Source organism: Kogia breviceps, chromosome 16 (assembly GCF_026419965.1).
Source record: "Kogia breviceps isolate mKogBre1 chromosome 16, mKogBre1 haplotype 1, whole genome shotgun sequence".
NCBI classification, from domain to species: Eukaryota; Metazoa; Chordata; class Mammalia; order Artiodactyla; family Physeteridae; genus Kogia; species Kogia breviceps.
In genome coordinates this window covers 18723054-18739898 of record NC_081325.1, presented here as the reverse complement: position 1 = coordinate 18739898, position 16845 = coordinate 18723054, and the positions used below count along the sequence as shown (strand labels likewise).

Below are 16845 nucleotides of genomic sequence, written 5' to 3'. Positions count from 1 at the left end.
TTCCCCTGGCTGGCCCCCGTTCTGACCTCCTCAGTGCTTTCCTTGGCATCCGTATGTCAGAGCATGACGGTTCGCACCCTTAGCCGTGGAAGGGCACTTTGGTGGCCGCACAGCTCTCTGCACTTCCGCTGCCTGCTCTCTCCTCACTTGGGCTCCTGGGCTACCCACCCCACCGGAACCTGAGCTGGACTGATCAGGATGGCCACCTGGTTCTCTGGTCACAGGGAGCCTGTGAGCTGTTTAACCTTCATAAGTTTCCCCCGACTGCTGGGCTCCCTGCAGCATCTTTGTTGCAACAGAACGCTGCTAGCAGCAATTGGCAGGAGAAACCCTTTATCTCGTCCCTGTGCGCCACAGGTGAGCAGGGTGGTATTATTGGCCCCAATTCTTCGCTCCTTTCTCCATCCACACACTTGCTATGGCTTCATCATGGATGGAATGTCCTTCTTGGTCGATACCGGGGTTGTGGCCATATGACTTTCTTTGCCAATGGGATGTCAGCAGACGGACACAAGCAGGGGTTTGAAAAGTGCTTGCACACTGGGGTTTACCCTCTTCTGCCTCTGCCATCGGAAGAACAAGCTTCAGCGAACCTGCTGTCTAAGGAGGATAGGATGAGAGGCATGTAGAGCAAAACTACCGAGTGGTCCAGAGACCTGAAGTGAGTAGCAGAGCCACTGAGCCACTGCAGCCTTAGCAGAGCCGATCAGCTGAGCCCAGCCTGGATCAGCCAAACCCTGGATGATCCACAGAGCTCTGAAGACAAATGCTTATTGCTGCATGCCACGGAGAAGATTTTTGTGGGTTTTTTTTGCCCCCTCGGTGCTGGGTGACTGACACAGGCACTAAATAGAAACCACCCATGTACAGTTTTATACCAAGATTTCACGGTTTATAAAATAATGCTCAGGGGTGGTATCCCAAGGTCAAATCATAAAAAGAGCTTGAGTCTTTAATCATATACTAGTTAAGGAAAAGAACTTTTAACCTCAGACAGGTGTGGTGGATGACAGAGATGTCCCACTTACTTAGCATCTGCTTTGACATTTTTTACTGAAGACAGTCTAACATAAATGTGGCCGTGCCAGGGGGATACGTACCCCTAGATGTTGAGGGTGAGTGTGCGGTGACAACGGCTACTTCTCAGTTATGAGTTGTGTGAAATTGCATATTAGACCTTCTTAGATTCCTTAGTTTCCCAATTTCACATGCTCCCAGGAGGAGTCTCCCTGGCCACAGAACTCTCTCCCATTTTGGGGGTGTTTAGCTGATTCTAACTTAATGGGAATGTACTGATCAGATGCTATGCTGAGAGCAGGTTTTAGTAAACGAATGAGGAGCAGGCAATGGGGTTCTAAAAGCCAGAGATCCCAGAACGGATTCAAAGCAGTGACTCCTGTATGATGTTGATCAAAGCAGAGAGGAAGAAAACATCAAAAAGCATAGGGGAAAATGCCCCTTAGCTGGGCAGGACCCCCTGGGATTTAATCTCACCCAGTCCTGTAACAAACCACCCTTGTCCTTCCTGCAGTGTCTCCTCTGCTTGGAATGGGGCTGCCAGGTGGGAGAGACTCAACTGAAACTTGGGGGTCTGGGGATGTGAAGAGGAGGGAAACCAGGGATGAAGGACAAGTAGATTCAAGGACTGTGGTTGACATCTTGCTTGGATTTAAGGAAAAAAAATAGGGTAATACATTCTCAGAATGGCCAGGGTAGCCAGGGCTGAAGTCTTCCACATCAGGACTGAGGCTGTGTGTGTGGGACGGGTTCACTTAATAAAAGGCTCCTCCCAGGCCTAGGGCGCTCTAAGCAGATGTGGGGAAGCAAAGGCTGAGGAGCCGGAAGGGAGGCAAGCAGGGAAAAGCAAGAAGATCGCTGCCCAAAGGGCTCCTGGCCTCAAGGTGAGTGGCACCTCTGGGTGTTGATGGGGGTGGGGACGGGGAAGATGGCTGTGGCCTCTTTGGGGAGATTTGGAGACACAGGGGAATCCTCCCCCCACTGCTGCCTTATGACGGCTCAGCTACCAGGCCAACTGGAAGGTGGCAGAGAGCCAGGGCTGAGTGGGATTAGGAGCGGGGAGATGGGCCAGGCGGGGCTGACTCACGATGCGCTGAGCTCAGGTTCGCTTTCAGGAGGGATCAGTGTCCGAGGAGATGCCATCGGGGGTGGATGCAGCCACGAGTTAAGGCAGCTGACAGCTCTCATGGCTGTGGCACTGTTTGTGCCCGTGCTTCCCAAGGCAGGATCTGTGAAACACTAGCTCTGAAGGTTGTGAAGGGCTACTGGCCTGAAAAGAGGGTTCCATGGTCCAAAAAGCTCGGGAAATGTGGGCTTAATGGAATTACGCGGGTTTCTCCACTGTAGGACATCTCAGAGCCCTGAAAAGGATGATGGGAATAGTCAATCTCTAAAGCAGGGTAGGCAGGGGTATGGTATGCCACTTTCGATCATGACCACGGAACCCTTTCAACACAGAACGTGACTTCAGACCAGTGAACCACTGACGACGCTTTCTTACTGAACTACTGGAGACGGCGCCAACGGGAAAGAGACCTGGTTCCTACGTGTCACCTTCACCACCACCGCCAAGCCCCTCTCCACCGGTGAGGTCTCCTTAGAGTTTCAGGGCCAACAGGCAAATAAACTGAGGTTTGCGACAGATTCTATCCCCACGGCAAACTGAAGTGCTAACTACACGAAGCCACGGAGGCAGAGGTCCAGTTCTAAGGTACCTAGGCACCCAGTTGGGAGGCTGGGGCCCAGTGGGCCCACAGATCCATGGCAGCCCCAGCCAAAACTAAGATCAGCCTGGTAGCGGCCCTATCCCCCAAGTGGGGATAGACCTCGAGGCTCAGGCCTTGTCAGGCTTGGCTCTGGACATGGTAGGGGCAGCCGCGGAGGGGACAAGCCCAGGGGTCCAGCTCAGCTGGTCTGGGTGCAATGCAGGAGTCGGCAACTCAGAGTCGTAGCTGTTTCCAGCTCCCTCACCGCAGGAGGCTCTGTCACTTATTTTCCCAGTTTCTTCTGGTCTCTCCTGGTGCTGACAACGTTCCGTCCAGTGCTGACGAAAATCCCTCTTCTCTGAAGCAAAGCAGAATGTTTCCTTAGAAAGGAAAACAAAATGATTCCGAGGACAAGGAATCACAGAAGCCCTGACGCCACCAAGTAACAGCAGCGGGAAAGTAACTCAAACTCCGACTCAGATGGTCAGGCTGACAAAGCTTCCCGGCCCACAGGCTTCTTAATTTTTACCTTTTATTCTCTCTGATGTGCCTGCTCAGAAGCCCCAGGTTTCAGCCGTTGTTCCACTGCAGGCCTGACCGCCTGGCACGTTTAATTGTTGATTCTGAGATTGTCTCTCACACGGAGGCAGCAGCAATGTCGTACGTTCAGAAGCTGGGCAACAGACCCAGTCAAAAGCTGAATAAACGTGTAAGCTTTTACTTGGATCAGAACAGCGGATGGAGTGTTTGACACGTGCTCACCCTCACAGCCGTGTGTGCCAAGTACCACGACTCCGCTTCTGGGTAAGGAAGACTCAGGAGCCGAGCATCTGGGCCCCAAATCCCACGGCATGTGAGCCGGGGCAGCGGGTTCGAACTCAGCACCGCTTAGCGGCAAAACCCGCACAGCTCAGCTCCGGGTTCTGTGTCGTGTGCTCCCTGTGGCGCGGGACAGATGCTCACCTTTCGTGGCCTGGTTCTTCTGTAGAAGGAAGATGATAATCCCTGTCCATGGAGCGTGAGGGATTATCGTGAGGATCAGAGAGTACAACGAACAGAAAAGAGCTTTGAAGTGGAATGAATACAGGTGCAGGGCGTTAGTAGTAGCCAGTGTTTTCCTAGATACCAAACAACTTGGCATCCCAAAGGTTTCCACTTTCTCTAGTTCATGCTTACAAACTGACCAAGCAAAGGAAAAAGGCAGACAGATTCAAGAAGATGTACCAAGAACCCGAAGGCCTACAGGAGGTTAGGAAACAGACCACCCGCCACACACCCCGATTAGGAAGCTTTCAACTTGAACCTTAGAGGAGCTAACGCCCCCAGACCTCACCACTGCCTCCTGCCCACACCCAACCCTGCTCCTAAAGGCTTCAGACACTAAAAATACCCCAGCCACCTGCTGCCAGTGAGTTCCAGGCAGGCAGTAAATCACTGGCCCTCGAACACCAGAATCCAGGCCAGACCTGGCGTGGCCACTGGTGGCTGACACACACCACATGGGCCAAGTCCACTTCTTCCCAGCCCGGCGGCCGGGGGGCCTGGGAGGACAGCGCCCCCCAGGAAGCAGGGGCGCTGCTGCAGGTGCTTCCGGGGTGTAGGGTGATTGGAGGTGGGTGTGTCACAGGAGGCAACGGGGCTCCCTGGGAACGGGCAGTGGCTCCTACGGGGACAAGTATATATAGAATAAGGTCATCTCATCAAAATCCACAGATCAGCCACTCGACTGCTGTCCTATTACCCCAGGGCCACCAGATGTCACTGCTGCAGGGAGCATGAATATTTGTGGTCCCATCTCCGGACAAGCACTGACTTTATGGAGACAGTTCAAACTGTGGGCACTCAGGGGCACACCAGTGAGATCCACTTCCTGCTTCCAGTTCTCAGTGATTCGATCCCACGCTCCCATCCCCACCCCCAGTACCAACATCTGCCCGGCTCCCAAAATGCAACCAAGAAATGCCAAAAATCTGTTCACACTTACTTTCAGCACAATACAGTGAATCAGAAATGAGAGGCCAAGACAGAATATTTAATTTATTTTTAAACTAAAATGCATCATCAGCAAACGCATGTGTGGGGAGCCAGAAGTCATGTGCTGTGCTGGAGTGTTGCTCAAATGTGAACAAGCTGGGGGGGGGCCCTGAGAGCACGCCCTCCACTCTGTCACCCCTCCCCCTAGAAAAACCAAAGCATTAAAGTTAACTGCTGCCACCTGACCACTTGGTCCAGCCAGTGAAAAATACTTAAGAGGACAATACAAAACACAAAATCAAAACAATGAAATTGAGAGGCTACTCAAGTATAATGAATAGATCTAGATGATCAGAAATGTGCTGAGGTTAAATTTTTTTTTCCACAAACTTGAATAATTTTCATAGCTTGTAGGCTTCTGGGAACATGTCTAACATTGTTGGGCTAGAAAGAGTACTTTTAAGTGAACTAGGTTCTAGTTCACTGAAAAGCTCTGCGGCCTTGGGCAGGTTATCTAACCCCTCTGAGCCTCAGTCTCCTCATATATGAACTGGACCTGTCCAAGGCCCCTTTAAACAATACATGATTCTAGGATTCTAAGCGTGGCCTTCAGAGGCCCCTGTGTAGTTGGGAAAGTGGATGTCAAAAATAACAAAACAATACAGGACCACTTAAGTGACACAGACAAGGGCTACAAGAATTCAGAGTCCTCCCCTTCTGACTCCTGGGGCACTGAGGGAAGGCTTCTGGAGGCGAAGGGATTAAACACCTAAAAAGTAACACTGCAGCATGCTCAGCATACTGGATCTCTCCCTTGAAGAGTTGGCAGGTGGCCAATCCAGTATTTTAAGATGTCAACTTGATCTGTGTGGACATAAACAAAATCAATGATAACTGCTACCTATCAACCTCTATTAAGAGCATGAATTTCTCAAGAATGGGAGCATGTTCTGTAATACTATCCAGTCGGTTTTGTGTGTACATGTAGAACTGCTACTTGGATGATAAATCTGGGGCAAGGGACAGAGAGGAAGGAAGCGGGGAGGTTAAAGTCCTTCTTCAGATGTTAAAAGCCTCCCCCAAATGTTAATACAAGCACAGACAAGACCTTGAGAACTGGAAACTAAATTTGTAATAGTGGTTCTGTCTGATGATACTGGGGGTAATGATATTTTTTTCTTTTTGCTTATCTGGATTTTCCAGCAACAGACATGAATCAATTGTATATTTTTTTAATGCAAATATATTCGGGGCAGATAATACATCAAACCACTATCAGTTATTAGCATCTTAATGTGAATTAATGGATGTGATTTGCTTCCTGCAGTGAAGTGGTAGTGGGATATGGATTTTGTCAGGTCGGGTCTGCCACTGGAAAGGGAGAGAAGATGTAGAGTTTCCAAAAGCACAGTGGGTGGAGGAGGGCTGCCAGGCCCCTCCCTATTACCTCAAGGGCGTTTTAGTAAATGTAAGGACAGCAACAGTTAACCTTTCTCATTCATGGTTTTGCCCAATTATTCTCATTATAAATTATTTATTTTTAGATCCAGACTCCAGCTTTCACACAAAAAAGTGCTCGTGGATTTTAAGAATAATTTGAAAAAAAAAAGGAAACAAAGGATTCTTCTCCAAACTCTGTGCATTTTGGTTTCCATCAAACCTTGTTTGGACAAAGCTTTATTTTACTATTTCATATTGCAGTCTGCAGATTTTTCCTGGGGCCTCAGGGCTAGCACTCCAGGAGTTGTAAAGCTGACATAATTAAATACAAGAAAACGTCATCATTTAGACTCTGATTTTTAGATGGGTTATGCTGATAATCGCCTCAACATTATCTGGAAAGGCAGAGTATGCAGAGGAAATTTATAGTGTAAACAATACTGGGGAGTGATCGACAGTCTGAAGGAATCTAGTTACCATCAATATAAGCAATTCATAACTTATTGCAAATCATTTGATATGTTCATCCAAATACGCCTTCTATGGCCGGCTCCTAGGAAACGAATGTGATAGAAGCGGGGTGTGCGGGGGTGGAGGGGGGCGGTGGCGGATAGGGAAGTAAATGATTCCTAAGGTCCCAAGCAAAATTTAGACTTAAAATATATTTGAACTATCACCTCCAAGTAGTTGGAGATATCAAGGCTTGAAAAGAGGAACAATATTGAAGGCAGTGACTTATTTAATTGAATCTAAGATGCCATCAATTATAAGATGCATTATATTTTTGTAAGAAAAAACACTGCCAACTCAATTATGACACATCAACTGTAAAATACATTCTAATTTTTTAAATGTTAAAATGTGGGTGGAAAATATCTATCTTAGAGTTAATGAAATACAGTATTACCTATGTCACCTTGCCCCTACCTCCCTGTCACAGGGAGATGGGTTTCTATTCTCAGTGACCTGTTAGACTTCATATGGGGACATCAATCTTTCTTCCAACTCACTTAAGGGTTAAAACATTTAGATGTGTCCTTACTTGGCAGTAGAATGTATCTGTCCTCCTAGTTCCTGTCAGAGTCTATAATCTCCATTTCTCTCCCATCCAATACTCAGCAAAAACTCAGTTGAGAAAAATCATGTTTTCAGGACTGCCTGCAGGATATGCAGCCCATCCATTTTTCTCTACTCTGTTTACCCTCGGATTGAGCCAGATCAGCAGAGAGCAAAGTACTGGAAACAACTGGGTAATCCCTCATAGAAAGGCTTTTACAGACTCTCTCTCTGGCGTCCTGCCTTCAGCCCACGTGGGGGACACTGTTAGAAACAGCCCGAGTTGTACTAAATTCTGCAGTCAATGACATAGCGTCCTCTTCATGAGGACCCACTGGAGACAGATTTCAGGTCTTCATACCAGGAATCTTTAAAAATAAAATGTTTAAATTGAAGTATAACATATATAGAGAAAAGCACACCATTCATAAAGGTACAGCTGAATGAATTATCGCAAATTATAACAACTGCTCAAAGGAAAAAAATAAAACATTACCAGCACCTCAGAAGCCCCTTCATGCCTTCTCCCCATCATTATACCCACCCCCTTCCCCAGACGCAATCTCTGTGCTGATCTTTAACACCACAGTTTTGTTTTTTTTGTGTGTGTGTGGTACGTGGGCCTCACTGTTGTGGCCTCTCCCGTTGCGGAGCACAGGCTCCGGACACGGGCCCAGCCGCTCCGCGGCACGTGGGATCTTCCCAGACCGGGGCACGAACCCGCGTCCCCTGCATCGGCAGGCGGATTCTCAACCACTGCGCCACCAGGGAAGCCCCAACACCACAGTTTTATCTGTTTTTGAACCTTAGATTGCAAACATGGAATCATACATTATGTATCCTTTTAGTCTGGCTTCTTTCACTTATCACTATTTCCTTCACTTATCACTAATTCATCCATGTTGCTATGAGAAGTAGGTTGTTAATTTTCATTCCTATAATTTTCACTGTACAGTAGTCCATTGTATGTATATACCACAATTTACTCATTTAGGTTGTTTCCGGCTTGGGGTTATAATGCTGCCATTCTGGCACACACAGTAAGCACTTCTGTGAAGTATACCTAAGAGTCAGATTGCTGGGTTTCAGGTCTTGCACACGTTCAGTTTAATTTCAAAGTAGTTTTCCCCTTTACACTCCACCAGCAGTGTATGAGAGTTCCAGTGGTTCCACATCTTCACCAACCCTCATAATTGTCAGTCCGTTTAGTTTTAGCCATTTCTATAGGTGTATAGCAATATCTTACTGTGGCCTTAATTATCATTTCCTGAATTGCCTTCTCTTTTGTGAAGTATTTATTCAAATACCTTGTCAACTTTTCTATTAGATTGTAGGTCTTTCTTTAATTGACTTACCCATTGGGATAGGTCTTTTGTCAATTATATGTACTACAAATGTCTTCTACCTTCTGGCTTTTTTTTTTTTCTTAATTTATTTTTGGCTGCGTTGGGTTTTCCTTACTGTATGCGGGCTTTCTCTAGTTGCGGTGTGTGGGCTTCTCATTGCGGTGGCTTCTCTTGTTGTGGAGCACGGGCTCTCGGTGTGCGGGCTTCAGTAGTTTTGGCATGCAGACTCAGTAGTCGTGGCTCGCGGGCTCTAGAGCGCAGGCTCAGTAGTTGTGGCGCATGGGCCCAGCTGCTCCGCTGCATGTGGGATCTTCCCGGACCAGGGATCGAACCCGTGTCCCCTGCACTGGCAGGTGGATTCTTAACCACTGCACCACCAGGGAAGTCCCTGGCTTCCTTTTTTATTCTCTTAATGGTGAATTCTGATGAGCAGAAGTACTTGATTTTAATGTAGTCAAACTTATTGCAGAATTCTGTATCCTTTTTAAGAATATATTCTTCTACTTTTTTTTCTTCTTGAAGATTTATTGTTTGTCTTTCACATTAAAATCAATAAGCCCGCGCGCCTAGAGCCCGTGCTCTGCAACAAGAGAAGGCACCGCAATGAGAAGCCCGCGCACCGCAACGAAGAGTAGCCCCTGCTCGCCGGAACTAGAGAAAGCCCACGCACGGCAACAAAGACCCAATGCAACCAAAAATGAATAAATAAATAATTTTAAAAACTAAAATCAACAATTCACCTGGAGTTGATATTGTGCATGATGTGAGGTAAGGATCAAAATTCATTTTTCCCACATGGACATGCAACTGACCCAGTACCATTTATTGAAAAGACCATCCTTTCCCCATTGTTCTGCAGTGGCACCTTTTTCCTAAATCCAGTGTCCATATATAGGAAGGTCTGTTTCTGGACTTTCTAGTCTGTTCCATTGGTCTATCCGTCTGTTGGCTTTCTGGTGCCAACACCACATTGCCTTAATTACTGTGGCTTTATATGAAGACTCGATGTCTGGTAGAGTAAGTCCTCCAGCTTTATGCTTCTACAACATTGTCTTCGCCCTCTTGGCCCTTTGCATTGCCATAAAATCAACTTGTTATCATTTAAAAAATGATAAATAGATAAATCTGTTGGGATTTTGATTGGGATTACATTGAATCTATAGCTCAATTTGGGGAGAATTGACTTCTTTGCAATACTGAGCTTTCCAATCCATGCACATGACATGTCTCTCTGCTTATTTAGGTCTTATTTAACTTCTCTCAATGTTTTATAGTTGTTTTTGTTTTCTGTGTAAGCCTTAATATCTTTCAATTTCCCCCTAAATATTAGAATGTTTTGATGCTATAGTAAAAGGTGGTTTTTTGTTTTTGTTTTTGTTTTTTTTTGCGGTACGTGGGCCTCTCACTGTTGCAGCCTCTCCCGTTGCAGAGCACAGGCTCTGGACGCACAGGCTCAGCGGCCATGGCTCACGGGCCCAGCCGCTCTGCAGCACGTGGGATCCTCCCGGACCGGGCCACGAACCCGCGTCCCCTGCATCGGCAGGCGGACTCTCAACCACTGCGCCACCAGGGAAGCCCCGTAAATGGTATTTTTAGAAATTCTATTTTAATTGTTTATTGGCAACTGGTTTGTTTTTAATCTCATGAAAATGGAACTCTGTTACTCAGTGCTTCCCTATCTGATGTTCCATGAAACACCATCCTACTTGTTAAAGTGGTCTGGAAAATATGTTGGGAAAAGCTGGGTTAAACAAGTTAATCTAGTTTCTTCACGGCAGGACTTCTAAAGTCTTTAATGTGCTAACGTAATATCCCTCAAACTTACTTGGCCAGACTTACTCAATATTCAACGAATATCATAGTCAGGTATCATTCAGGATAAAAGCATAGAAAACAGCAAATTACTCTAGGTGTTTTAAGCAGGAGGATTTAATCAAGGATGCTTATAAAAATCGCTGGAGGACTCCAAGAGTAGGTGCTTGGCTCAGCTTCTAGGAATGGCTCCCAGATGACCACAGGATGGACCCTCCCAAGGCAGGCGCTGCCAGTGAGGCCACCACTGGAGCTCCTCAGCCCACAAACCCTTTACCCCCACTGCCCCAACCACAACTGCCTCTCCGTACCCACGAAGTTGAACGCTCGAAGTGCTAACGGCTCCAAACCCTCACGTTTCCATAGTCATAGACATTACCTGTCGCCACAAAACAGCAAAAGTGAAAAAGGAACAGCTGAAAACGGTCTCCATGCTTTCACCCTCCAAACCGCTCACAAGTACCTCTAAAAGGTGACAGCAATTTTGCATCCAGGACCACAACCTGCAGCTCTCTGCAGGATAAGAGGACACCTAGAAGGAGGGGGAATGCAGACTGAGCTAAGTGAGAGCATCCACCACAACCAACCAAGTGCCTGGTGTATATGCCGGGCGCCCATCTAGGCAGAGAATACATCTGTGAGCTAACAGGCTAGTAAGAAAGTCAGGTGTTGAACAAGTTAATGTGACTACCCACTCCCCACCTCCGACGGAAGTGCTATAGCCATCTGCTAAAACGAGTGTTTTCTGAAACATAGTGTGTGATCCTATCTCCCTCTTGGTACTGAAGGTAAGTGTTAAATTTATGCTTCACTTCTGTCAGTTACATACGATGTGACGGCATGCATTTTGCATATTAATTTTACCTTCATCTTATTGTTTCTCATGCATTTTCCCTATGTTCCTATTTCCTGATTTACTTTTTATCGTATTTTGGTAAGGTATCTTAAATCTTCCTCCTTAAAAAGGACAGATATAAGTCAATCATCTGTGTGAAACCCCAATGTTCACCCGTGAGGAATGACCCCACTCACAAATTCCTTCCACTATCATTTTTGTTGGCTTCACGAATTTGGTAAAGTACAAATGCAAAACAGAAGCACTCATTTCATTTCTGGTTTCACTTTGGTAACCAAAAGACTGGAGGGAAGATCAAAGGTTGAAGCAACAACATGTTCTTTGAAATAAAAAATTAATATAACATGCTCTACAGCATTTCATGATAATTGGCTTTATTAATGTAGAACAATTAACGCTAGCCATAAAAGTATATAATTAAATGTGTTATTATTACAAGTTTAAATTTATTCTCTGTTCCCTGTATTGCCATTTAAATGGAAAAAACAACAGCCAAAACTTGTCAACCTTACAGTCCATTTGAAATTGATTCAATTGAAAGCAATTAGGTTGTTCAAGAATGACAATATAAAAGAAAAGTATAGACTGGAATGTATTACACTTTGGCCCAACAAACAGGTTTGATTCATTCTGGCTCATAAAGCACGCTGATGGTGTTTCTGATTTTTAAAATTCACTGAAACTTTTTGCCTGAATTGAATCCTTCGTGATGCATTTTCTTGAGTTCTACCCATGACTGCCACAGTAACAGTCCTGGGATCAGAACCCAAACACCATTGAAAAATACCAGATAGACCCAAAAGTAGAGCCAATTGTTGGTGTTGAGGTTGGGGCTTCCCATAAGCCAGTCTGGGCAGAAGGTCATCCACCCGCCATACAATTCACACACACACAGGGTGATCTGTATGAAATGCCTGTTAGAGAGAAAGAGACAAGGGATGAAACTGCCAGCAGCATCAACAGTCTTCCACGGCAGAAAACCTCCCTGAAGTCAGACCTCAGGTTTTACGTAGAGCTCCTTCGATGGGGCAAATTGATAATTAATGAAGACCCATGCTTTCCTTGGAGAAGCAATAGTGCCTTTCCTAGAAGATTATCCTCAGCGTTAAAGAAGGTCTCTTGGGTATCCTGTCCTATTCTTCGGAAGATTTAGTGAGGTCACCACTGACCCAGTAAAGACAGACCTGGACGTGAATCTCTCTATGAGCCGCAATTTCACCTGTTGTAAAAGGGATAATAATAGTCCCTTCCTCAAATAATATTGTGGAGATTAAATGAGATATGTAGATAAAACACTGTGCCTGGCCCATATTCAACAATGCATATGTGTTAAATGTTTGAAATGATAAACAAATGGGTGCATGTAGTAAATCTACAACCACGATCATGGAGTCAAAGACATGTAAGGCACCCAGGAGAAATTTAATTCTTCCTGCCAACTCTCTATGTAAAACTGGGTGGGAGAAAGTGGATTAAATGACCTTTGATGTCTCTTTCAAATCTGAAGTTTTAGGATGAAGCTTTACATAAGACTTCTTGTTTGGTACAAGATGGTGGAAAATGGAATGCCGTTGTGCCCACCTGACATTGTTTTAGGGAATCATCCCCAGGTGAGCAACCTGTTTGTCCCAGGTCACCGTGTCCCTAAGACGGAGAGGAAGGAAAGGGAGGGGGGAAGCGGAGTTCGAAGTTTCAGGGTCTGATTGATGGATGGTTAATCTGCCATGGTTCTCCTTCATCTCCTCACACTTCTGCCTTCCTCCTACCCTCCACAGCCTGCTATGGGAGTTTTCTAGAATGAGTTGGAGGGAACGGATGCAAATATTACCTTTTGATTCTCCAAAATACTGGTGGCAAATCATCCAATGCTGTCACCACCGTGCTTGTCTATACAGCATCTAGGTTGCCAATACAATCATATTTCTCATATTTTTAAATTTTGAATGGTCTGAAATTATCCTGGTGGCACCATGATCCTTAACTAATATCTAACAATTTTCGTTTCTAGTCTACTTTTTGTCTAACAAAGAACTCTGGTCATTATCCCCTCCAAATGTCACGCTGGCATTGGGACAGCTAATGTTCCTCCTCTTTTCCGTAGGACAGGAGAAGAGCACTTACCGATAATGTTTCTCTTTGACGATGGCATAAATGAGAACCAATGCCAGAAACCCACCCAGAACGACAGTCAGAATTTCCAAAGACACAATGGTTGGATCCAAATAAAGCCATCTTGCATCAGCTTTGCCATATTCTTTCCCTGAAAACAAAATACATTTTGTTACTCATCTGGCAATCATTTTTATGATAGTTAGAGGAAATGACCTTTCCCCCCCCACTAGGAAGAGATAAAAGAGTAACTGCCACTCTCTCTATAGTCTTCATAATGCCGCAGTGGAAGGCAAGAGAGGCCCTATGACGAAAATGCATTTGCCACTGGACACAAGTAATAATAACAACATCATGTTATATTTGTAAAATGATTTGCATTTTCCAAAGTGCTTTCACACGTGTGCCCTCTTCACCCTCTCCCTTTTCATCGTAAGTAGCAGAATTCTACATCCGTTTGACACAGTCAGACTTTGCAAAGATAATCTTTAATAGTTATCTTGGTAAATGCATTATAATTCCTTACTTCAAAATTTCGACATAAAGTCTGTATTAGTTAGATGTGGGAAAATTATTATTAAGGAAATGTTTATTAAAAAAACACATGTTTATTAGTGATTGAAGAGGAATTGAGTGCTGAGGAGGCAGCAGGGAAGGGAGGGGAATAACACAGCCTGGACTACAGAATGAATCCTAAATGGATTCATTTAGGATTTGAATTGAATGAATGAATGAATGAATGAATTCATTCATTCAAAGGGGCATTTCGGTCTGCTACAGGGACAGAATTCACTAACACAGCTACCACAAAATTGTGCTGACCAGGGAGCAAGTGTGCCCTAAGAAATCTTTCCAGGCCCCGTTATCAGGATGGTTACTTCTAGGAAGCACCACGAGGTCAGACAGTCTTTTTAGTGAAGGACCAAGGGCAATGCACTAGGTGAAGTCATATTCCCCTCCCTCCCTCCCTCTCTCCTTCTCTCTTCTTTCCTTCCTTCTTTCTTTCTCTCTTTCCTTCCTCCCCACCTCCCCCCTTCTCTTTCTCTCTGCCTCTCGTTCCTTTTTACTTTAACAAAGTAATACGTGCTGGTCCTAAGATCTCAAGTAACCAGAGGAAAAAAAACCCCAAAGTCCCCACCTCTTTCTCTCCCTTTAACTACTGCTTCTCACATTACTTAGAAAAGGTATGAATGGTCAAAACTTAGCTGCGTGATCTGATTGGTCTGAGAAGCGCAAAGCAATAGTCTCCTGATAGTTAGAGTTAGGGTCCCCCCAGGGCCAGGGACGACGGGTTCCCATGAAAGGCTGTCCCCAGAGAAAGGACAGGCCAGTAAACAGGATTAGCTATTTAATGAGATAACACACAGACACACGCTGAGCGGAGATTCTGTACGCAACTGGCAGACCAGGCAGAGCCGTCCAGACTGTCCTTAGCCGACTGCCTGCCATGACCTAACAGGAAAACAACATCATAGTGAAAGTAAACGTTTTCCCTCTAAATTTAAACAAAGATTCAATAGGTGAAATATACTCTCTAGTGCAGCCAAAATCTAAGAAAATATCACAAGTAAAAGGTCAATGCTTTAGGAGCTAAGAGATTAGTGGGTGTTTAGACATTCATAAAAATAACCCCATTCATTCATTCTGTCTTAAAAAAATTTTTGATTGATTGATTGATTTTTTGGACGCATGGCATGTGAGATCTTAGTTCCCTGACCAGGGATCGAACCCATGCCCCCTGCATTAGAAGTACAGGGTCTAACCACTGGACCACCAGGGAAGTCCCCTTCATTCATTCTTTAATTCAACAATTTTTTTGTAGCGTATAGACGCCTCTATGCTAGGTCTCAAGAATGCAGCAGTGACCAGGACACAAAGTCTGCTGCTGGTGGTTCATACTGTAGCGAGCTCAAACCATGCAATACGTGACGGGGACAGAGCATAGGGACGTGGAGAGAAGGCACCGCACAAGCTAGGAGATGAGGTGTTCTGACCGCTTCCTCTTCACCCTTCCCGCCCTGGGCTTATGCGGTGGCTCAACACACAACAGGTGACATCGGGCAGTTCCTTAGTCACAGAACACTCCCAGGCTCGCGGAGAAGCACACTGTGCCGCGTGGGGCTGCCCTAGGAACTGGAGTGAACGAGGAGGGACTGTGGGAGGTGGGCTCTGCAGTAACACCAGGGTGGGTGACCCCTGGTCCCCGCGGCGGGATGTGATAGGGTTGTTTGAGTCATTCTGAGGGCTGGCGGGGAGCTGAAGCCGGCTCCTCAGGGGGATGCAGGCACCGTGCTGGTCCCAGAGACCAGGAGGGCTGCTTGTCTAGGGACCCTATATGAGGACGCAGGGTGCAGAGGGGCCTGGAATTTACGACATCTGAGGCCCTCTGGATTTCACCAGACGTCAAGGCACACGTAACCTTGGATCTTAATCTCAGGTGAGGTGAGAATGACCACCAGGCAAGAGCAGTGGCCAGCCCATCGCTCATTTCTGTCCTGAAGGGTACCTGGTCCAGTCTCAAGGGCCACTTGGATGAGGGTGTCAAATAACAGGACCCCTGTGTGGCCTGTCAATTGCCCCCTCTTGGGGAAGCGTGTGACGATATGTATGAACTGAAACACAGCTCCCATTCCCTAAATCAAAAGGTCTCTTCGAAATTACAGAAATAAAGCATATTTGCATGAAAAAAAAAAATCTCAGGGCTTACATCACAAGAGGCGAATCTCGGGGAGGAGTTTGAACAAAGGTCTGGGGCTGAGAGCGCTCGGTGTGTCCGAAACTGCAGGAAGTCAGCAAAGCTGAAGGAGACAGCGTGTGTGTAAGTGAAAGTGGGTGGCGGGGTGGGGGGGGACAGGCGCTGGAAGCAGGCCCTGCTATCTGCTGGCCCCAGTGTATCAAGCCTCTGGCATCTCCTCATCTACTGCTTAACCTTGACCAACTCTTTGCAGGTTAAACACCTACAACAGCGAAAGGGCAAACAGAGCATTAATAAACCCAATGATGTGATCCTCATCCTTTATTTTGTGACTGACTGCCAGGCTCAGGCAGAGGTTTAGAGGGAAAGATGCACATGAAGGGCTGGAGGTTTCCAGTAGCCAAGCCACAGCTGTGCCCTTTGCCACAGAGAGGAGGGAGATTAGGGGCACAACTCTTCTTGACCAAACTCAAGGCAGCCTCCTCCAAGCCCTCTTCTCCAAAAGGTCTCGACCTTGGGCTCTGTGCTTGGCCCACTTAGTCCAGTTTCAGCAAGAATCCTGACGTGTAAGTTTAGTGAAAATCCTTCACTCTTGGTATCTGACCACTCCCCACAACACCCAGTTTTATTGAGATATTCCTGACATACAGCACTGTGTAAGTTTAAGGTATACAGCATAATGAATTGACTTACATATATTGTGAAATGATTACCGCAGTAAGTTTAATGACATCCATCATGTCATATAGATACAAAAAAAAAAAGAAAAAGAAAAAATGTTTATTTCCTTGTGGTGAGAACTCTTACGATTTATTCTCTTAACAACTTTCAGGG

The 16845-nt window shown here is 45.9% G+C and overlaps 1 protein-coding gene across 9 annotated transcripts in view; it reads right to left on the bottom strand.

The window, feature by feature from the left end:
* Window positions 1–16845, bottom strand: part of EBPL (EBP like) — a 66353-nt gene that overhangs the window by 26512 nt on the left and 22996 nt on the right. For 4 of the 9 annotated variants that reach the window (XM_067016307.1, XM_067016308.1, XM_067016306.1 and 1 more), the window contains exon 3: window positions 13329–13467. In XM_067016307.1, the coding sequence (XP_066872408.1) occupies window positions 13329–13467 (139 nt within the window). The other 5 variants (XR_010837136.1, XR_010837137.1, XR_009331706.2 and 2 more) reach the window with 4 other exon arrangements.